Source organism: Bufo gargarizans, chromosome 2 (assembly GCF_014858855.1).
Source record: "Bufo gargarizans isolate SCDJY-AF-19 chromosome 2, ASM1485885v1, whole genome shotgun sequence".
NCBI classification, from domain to species: domain Eukaryota; kingdom Metazoa; phylum Chordata; class Amphibia; order Anura; family Bufonidae; genus Bufo; species Bufo gargarizans.
This window is the reverse complement of record NC_058081.1, coordinates 324,242,824-324,251,023: the sequence shown is the minus strand read 5'-3', so window position 1 is coordinate 324,251,023 and position 8,200 is coordinate 324,242,824. Positions and strand designations below refer to the sequence as shown.

General features: G+C 40.2%; 1 protein-coding gene across 3 annotated transcripts in view; it reads right to left on the bottom strand.

Moving 5' to 3' along the window:
• Window positions 1-1,755: 1,755 nt before the first annotated feature.
• The window catches only part of SRGAP1 (SLIT-ROBO Rho GTPase activating protein 1), a 234,171-nt gene continuing 227,726 nt past the window's right edge, over window positions 1,756-8,200 (bottom strand). For all 3 annotated transcript variants that reach the window (XM_044280541.1, XM_044280542.1, XM_044280540.1), the window contains 4 exons: window positions 7,369-7,549; window positions 7,151-7,285; window positions 6,621-6,966; window positions 1,756-4,579 (listed from right to left, as the gene is read on the bottom strand). In XM_044280541.1, coding sequence (XP_044136476.1) covers window positions 4,202-4,579; window positions 6,621-6,966; window positions 7,151-7,285; window positions 7,369-7,549 — 1,040 coding nt within the window. In that variant the 3' untranslated portion in view covers window positions 1,756-4,201. The remainder of the gene's footprint in view (window positions 4,580-6,620; window positions 6,967-7,150; window positions 7,286-7,368; window positions 7,550-8,200) is intronic.

The following is an 8,200-nucleotide window of genomic DNA, read 5'->3' as shown; positions in this document are numbered from 1 at the left end:
CAAATTCATTCTGCTTCCTGATAGTCACATGCATATCACACCTACACTTTCCCTAACGCCAGATGCATGACCTCAATATCAAGAGAAAAAGTTTAACTTTCTTTAGAAAAAAAATAAAATGGCAATGCAAAACATAGTTTCAGATAACTCTTATGTATTTAATATCACCATCTATGCATAGAATATGCACAATACTTTCTATGATGAAACAGAATTGAATTATATTAGTTCCTCTTTATTATAAGTAGTAGGAAGACATTTACACATTTATTTGGGTTACAAATTCTGGAATCCTTAGTACGTCTACCTGGCTCTCATTTTTAAATCTGTGTTGTGGATCAGACGTGTTCACTTTCTATTCTGGTCATCTGAGATACACTTCCCTGCTGTCAGATAGACCAGTACTGATGATGTCAGGGATGTGTCCATACTAAGTCTTTCTATGGTGGTACCGTGACCAGCTTCATCAGCAGTGTGAAGTCTCTCAGACTATTACTGCACACCATGCTTAGGGTAGGCTGAAAAGCTGGTGGCCATCTTGGGTGAAAGAAGTGGCACAAAACTTTGAAAGGAGGGCATCAGATTCCAAGCATTCCATGGCTAATGTTGAAAGTTTGGGAAAACCAGAGGGTCACTTAAACACTCTTCGTTGTGCAGCCAATGGACCCCAAAAATACAAGAACACACTCCTTGGTAAAATGCTCAATGTGTATGTACATGGATAAAGCAAATAAGTACAGCAGTACTAAAACCATGTATTTTTAACTCAGTTACTAAATGATTGAAAGAGGTTGTAAATGAAATACAAAAAACCCTAAAATCCATGCATGTAACCTGCATGGGAATGGTACTCTGTAAAACGATGGGGGTTTACTTTATAGTTAATTGGTTCTGTACTCACGGTGGTCTCCTGTAGCTTTGCGACTTTCAACCAAAGCATCAGATATCAGTTAAACCGGTTTTCCAGCATGTCTTTACTTTATTTCATCAGACGTTTGATCTGACAGTATTGAACAGTGAGAATTTCAACTCAATTGAGAAAAAAAAGTGTTTATGGCGTGAACATTAGATCAATTTCAGTCCATCAGATCAAGTCATATAATGTAATCTTTGTCTAATACTTTATGGCCAGTGTACAAAAAGAGGCAAATCTGTGGTGGTGTGTAAAAGGGGCTGTCCAAATTTTTATTTAATTTTTAATTAGTCGGCCCTGTGAAGTACACTTACCTTCTCTCCACCGCTTCTGGCTACGTGGCTCCCAGGCTGTCTTCACTGCACTTCTGGTCACTACATGTAAACTTTCTTAATGAAAAAGCCAATGGAAAAAGCTTAGCGATGACATGTCCCCAAGCAGATCGTGACCCATCAGTCATGTGCCGCTTGGGGACATGTCAACTCTGAGGCCAGTTATTTTCTGCAATGGTACACGTGACTCTGTCCGTGCAGAAAGCTCACATGCAGAGATCAAAAGTGCATTGAAGGCAGACCGGGACACAAAAAGCTGAAATTGAGTGGTGGGGAGAAGGCAAGTATAGTTCTACTTATCTTTACATGTCCTACTGGATAGGTGGGTTGATTTGACTTAAAAAAAAAAAAAAAGCAAAAGCCGTGCACAACCCCTTTAACATCTTCAAGAATCCCTAAAAGGCCTTCTTTAAAATATTGAGACCCAATCTACTATGTGTGTATTTCCCACCCCACATCTTCTATCTTGTCTGGTCTGCAAGTGTACAAAACAACAGAGATGGCAGCTGATGACAGAACTATATTCTTTATTATAAAGAAAGTCTACGGAGGAACAAACCTGGATGGACTTTGAAGCCTGTAATGGTACATGCCAAAATGTACAGTCATATACATAAAAGTGCATCATCACAACCATTTAACATCACACATGAGTCCTTGAAATGAAAGTCAAACTTTTTTTTTTTCAGCTTTACTTTTTTTGAGAGTGAAATTGAATGTAAGGAAATGTATTACACAGAGTAAAAAGTTGGAAGTTCCTCTAAAAGTTTAAAGGCACTTTCACATGTACATACTACGGATGTACACCAACACAAAGAATTAACAGTCAACAAAAACTGCGCTATCAGTACTGTAATCCGAATGGACAGACAATACGGACACCTGGCTGTGCAAGAGTTGGAAAGAACTCCCTCCCTGTGGGCCTTGCTTGTGTACATCTGTGCACATCCACCTACAGTACTGCAATACCTAAAACCATCAAACTACACATGTATATGGCAGCACACCAGGTGCACTGCTTCTAAAATATTCTTGTACTACACTACTTCTACTAAGAATACACAGTCTATAACAATTATACACAGTTCCAACTGTTGAAAAGACATGTACTAACTCTATTATGTCACACAGACCAGAAGAAAACAAGTACCAGGCTAGACCTGTGCTTGAAGAGAATTCCAGTTTGTCCCTGTGAGTTCTGCGTCTCATCTATGATCATGTTAGGACTGCATATGAAAAGTCAGGTCGCTCATAGAGCTCCTCGGCTCAGCTTTAACTACAGGCTCGAGTCTGCAATGAGGAGGTATACAGCTTATAGATAAAGGACTTGCTTCTATACACTGGAAGCTTAGTAAGGATAATACACTCTCCCCTCATGGTCTGTCATTTATTATTACGGAAGGTGATAATAAAATATTAGACTACATAATAAAAATAAGCAATCACGTAGATTTTATTGTTGTGTCCCACATTTGTGATATGGGAGTGCTGTTCACATCTTAATATAATTCTCCCAAATGTAGTTTAAAAGAGGAAGGCTTTGTTTCGTAGATTGGAAAGAAGTGGAGCAGTCTATAGATAGAATCTAAGTGTAATCCCAAATGAATCGCTAGAGAGGTTGGCTGCATTTCACTATGCTTATCTGGGCCAATGTAGTCTGATTTATAGCACTAAAGTAAAACCATGTATCTACCATGAATGGATCTACTCAGTAACCTACAAAAGGAGGAAAAAAAAAAAAAAAAAAAGGTACAAAAAAAAAAGTATAAAAAAGAAGCCACACAAGCAATGTACTGGCTTAAAGTATATACAAATCATATATACAAAAAACAATAACCCTAAATGAATTCTTAAAATAAAGCAATAAAAAGGAGTACCAGTATAATATTGTTGGCCTAACATAACACATAATTAGCATGATTTCAGGCCTTTGTATTAGATTGTGCAGTTTGTACTTTTCAATGGCGGGGTAAACGCTGCTCCAAAACAGATTAATGGATAGGTAGGAGGAAAATTATTAAGTTACATATAAGAGGCAACAGAAATATTAAGTGGCACGACACATAATTACATACAGGGCTAATATTAATACTGTGCTGACACTGAATCATCATCCAATGTGCCCTGCTATGACTTTTAGTAAAATCCAGGCATGTCGTTATGTAGTGTCCTGTGTTGCGGTCCTTGTGTTTATTTGCCCTAAATCTATATTCTATATGGTACTTTGGCTTCATGGCTATAAAGAGCGGTTATACAGAAACATGCCTAAACTTAACGCTTCTGAACAGGAGTGTCTGAAGAGCAGCACATTGATCATCTCTCTGTATATTGTGCATGTGCAAAACTACTTTTTTCCATACATATTCATCTCTACACAGAAACATATATATAGAGACATATCCATGTCTACACATCATAAGAACCACAGACTATGCATACGGTACACCTTAACATGTTCCCCCATTATAACGAATGCTGGGGCAATATACAGTCACAATAGGAGTGGTTAGAAGGGTTAGTTCCGGTCCAGGATCTACCACAGGTTTCTTTAGCAAGCAGTAAGGCCCCAAAGGAATGTAATGCAAACGTTCTATGGAACAAACTACTAATGGGTTTTCTTTAGGCTGCTCTGCAAACCAAATACACCTGATCCGTGACTCACTATGAGTTGTAAAGTAAAATAAATGGACACTTCTCATCTATTATAGATATATTGTGGGCAATTCAGATTGAGAAGTCTGTAACATAAGTGAGAAGCCGTTGTGACGTTGCATCAGCAGCATCAAATCTTCAAGTATGCGTCTATGGGACTCTACAGCTGTAAACTCACAACACAGTCCAGTTTCTTGTAGTAAAAATTTAGTGTAGACGCTAGTGTTTTATTCTAGTTCCAGTACAAAGATGCCACCAATGATATCATGGCATTTGTTCACATAAGGTACTAGTCACAATGACATTACATTGTGCATGATTTGTCAGCAGCCCCTTGAGTGGCCTGGGAGGGTCCTAAGCCAGGGTTAGTTTTTGGTAACACAATAGGTTTTGGCCTTAAAGCTGGAGGCTTTAACTGTATACCCATTCGAGGGGTAATCATGGGCTTGAATGTGCTCATTGTATCATTGGATGTGCTAGTGCTACGCCGGATTTGTGGCTCTGTGTTCCTGAGCAGGACATTGTGAAGAGGACTCAGAGACTCTGTTGATGTTGCTGAGGAGGGCGAGTTCTTTATTTGCTCGAGTGTATCCAGTACAACATCTGGTGCATGCTTTGCAGAACTCTGTAGTTCAAGCTCACGTAGCTCATTTAGGGCCGAGTTCATGGTCTCTTCTATGTCCTGCTTAAGATACAAAAATAAAGAGACTAGACAGCAGCTCTAGAATTCTCTAAAATACATATTTATCATTAATAAGATACATAAACTACAATAAACCAGCTATAATGGGGCATTCTGGAAATTTGAAGTTATCCCCTATCCACATGGTCCTACCGCTGGGACCCTCACTGATCACGCCCTGTACTCTTGAAGGGCCCCTTGAAATGAATGGAATTGCACTTTGAGCATATGCTACACTCCATTCATCTCTGTGGGACTGGCATAGATAGAGTACAGCACTCATAGAAATAAACAGAGTGGCAGTGCACATGCTCGGCTTGCTGCACCGATTATTTTGGGGGTCCCAGAGGGGTATGCGGCCCCCATTCACATGATCAGTGGGGGTCCCAGAGGTAGGACTCTTGATTTAATAGTTATCCCTATCCTGTGGCTAGGGGATAACTTAAAATTACTGGAATACCACTTTAATTACATGAAAAGGAACATCTGAGCACATACAAAGACTTTTCAAAATATTTATGGAAAGAACAAAAAAGTTAAGATCTATTCACGTTTTATGGTAGCAGAAGGACAATATGCCAGAACAATAGGACATTCATTTGAATGCTATTTGCTTTTTACTTAACTGCATTAAGGTACCCATACGTATAAGGGCCTATTCAGACTGCCGTATGAACGGGTGCGGAACGGGTGCAGACCTATTCATTTAAATGACGCCGCAAAAGGTGCAGACAGCACACTGTGTGCTGTCCGCATCCGTGGTTCCGTTCCGCAGAAAGGATAGAGCATGTCCTATTCTTGTCCACGATTGTGGACAAGAATAGGCATTTCCTATAATGGTTGTGGCCATGAGCGGTCTGCAAATTGCGGAACGCACACGGCCGGTATCCGTGTTTTGCGGATCCGCAGAACACTATGGCTGTCTGAATAAGGCCTTTGTGTAAGGTCAGCCAAAAAGCCAACTCTCTCATGTGTCTCCTGGGGCGACGATGAACAGGTATGTTGAATTTTAAAACTTAATCCTTTTGTTCTCAAGGAAAATAGGCTGCCACCAGAGGCGTCTGGCAGCAGCATACCCCCCTCTCCCCATTGAGAACACTGGGCCAAGCATGCACATACAAGGGGGAACACTCGACTATTGAAGGTGCACATTTTTAACGCCACTTTTCACGCGCAAGGGTGATGATAAATCTTCCTCATGTGTTGTTGAATTGGTCTTTTGCACAATGATGCAGTCAGTGGGAGAGATATGTCCTGTGCATCATGGCTCAGTGATGTCTACAGGGATGGGTTCTGACTGCACCAAAAACACAGTTAAAGGGGTTGTTCCTGTACCCAGACATAAGCTCCACTTCACTCATTTAGCATGCATGAGTGGAGCATTTCTTGCTCCAATGCTCCTCCTTGCCCTGCATCAGGCAGGCCAAGGGCTTTTTCTTCACTACCGGTGACTTACCAGGCATCTCATGGGTATGCTAGGCAGAGGCTTCCGCCTAGCATTGAATCAGCGATGTCATCGGCACAAATAGGCGGTCTTTAGCACTGCCCTAGTCTGTTTTACAGGCAAGCGCAGCACTAAAGACTGCTCATTAGTGACAGTGAAGTCTCCGGGATCACTGCTAGGCGGAAGCCTCGTCCTAGCATACTGAGAAAAAGCAGAGTATGTCACCAGCAGTAAACAAACAGCCCCTGTCCTGTGCTATACTCCACTCATACAGGCTAAACGAGTGAAGGGGAGCTTACGTCCAGGTTCAGCTCTAAACCCGGACAACTCCTTTAAATAAGTTATTACAAGGATTTTCCCCATTACTGCTATAGTGCAAGAAGTAAGGCAACAAAAATAAAAGCATAAAATATATTGAAGAAACCTTTGGTCTGCACTGCTCTGTATATTTACTCAATGCTGTGCAAAGGGTGAACCTTCACTTACTTTACAAAAATGATAAAGGTCATTTTTATGGGGCAGAAGGGAAATATTGTGTCATATAATAAGCTTTTGTATTTTTAAGTTGTGCACAATACTTTAACTCCCTTTATATACCTGAGCAATCCTCTCTGGGTCGAGAGTCTTGTGGTCATTAAAATTAGTGTACTGTCCTGATGATGTAGACCTTCGTATAGGAGGACTGTCAAGCTTTTTTAAAGACTCATGCCGACTTATGTTGGTCAGACTTCCATGGCCTGGCTTACGTCTACGTTCAGGGCTGTCAGTGTTAAGGTTGCGATTCTGTAGAAGGGCACGCGGGCTACAATGGCTTGAAATATTGGAAGATACAATTTCCATCGATGAGTTGTTGAGAGACTGTGGAGGATGTACTGGGCAGTGACTGTCGTTAGACCTGCCTGAACGGCGAGAAGGTGGTGCTAGATCTGTTCGCCTTTTGTGTCTGCAAAATCAATAGAAGGAAAAGTTTTGTTAGAAATGCCTTCATGGTTTAAATTTAAAACATGATCTTACAATAAAAATCCCTTATTGTAAAAGACAGATAAAATATAGATTCTATGGGAATCCTCATGTCCTAAACTAAATATTTTAGCAGAAAGGGTATGGGACACTAGAGAACGTCTTACCTGCCCGAATATAAATCTGGGTGTCGGTCAGTTGGGGAGTTTATGTCTTTACATGATGACTTATCTTCAGTCACCGGACCACTGCTAGTTTCACTATCAGCCTTCTGACTCATAGAATCTGAAAATGTATCATCCCTAAAAAGTAAAGAGATCAAGTGTTTATATGAGTGCACCTGTGCCAAAATCATTTTCTAATAAATGTAAATGAAAAATCTTACATGTCTTGTACAACAATGTACTGGTGGGGCACTAGGCCATCGATTCCATTGTGTCGTCCTTCCCACCAGTCTTCAGATGCACGATGGTACAAGAGAAGGGATGCACCTTTCTTAAAAGACAACTCTCGAGCGGATCGCCCCACATAGTCAAATTTGGCTATGGCTTCAATTGGTTCACACTCTACAAATCAAAGTTCAAGAATATTAAGGACACAAAAGAAAATAGACAGAAGTGAGAAATATAATTCACCGGCCTGTTCCGAGAGGTAGAAAGCTCATTTATTTTAGCGATTGCCTATTTGTTGTTTATAATGATAACCACACAGTTAAATTTAAAAAAAGTTCAGAAATTCAGTGATTTAGGCGTCATGCACACAACCATATCAGGTTTGTGACAAGCAAATTGCGGATCTGCAAAATACGGATGCAGTCCGTGTTGAATTCACATTTTTTCATACCTATTAAATTCAATGTTCTATCTTTTTGCGGAACAGACATTCGGATGTGGAAAGCATTCCATCCCATTCCACAAAAAGAAAGGCTTACATTCATGAGGAGTATACGCCATCATTTCCAAACATTTAAGCATTCAAGGCTCTAAAATTTTCTTTTTTTTTTAGGGTTACAAAATGTCAACACAAAAATTCAGTGAGTCGGCTTATTGGAAGCCTGAAATCACTGCAAACTGGCTTTCATTAAAGCGACCAATTTTCTCTACAATGCACCATTTAGAATGTAATCTCTTTCATGTTGCACTTTCCTTTCTATGTGTGGGCAGCAAGGTTGAGAAATCAAAATGATAACAAACAACTAAAGTGTTGTGTTCCCTAAC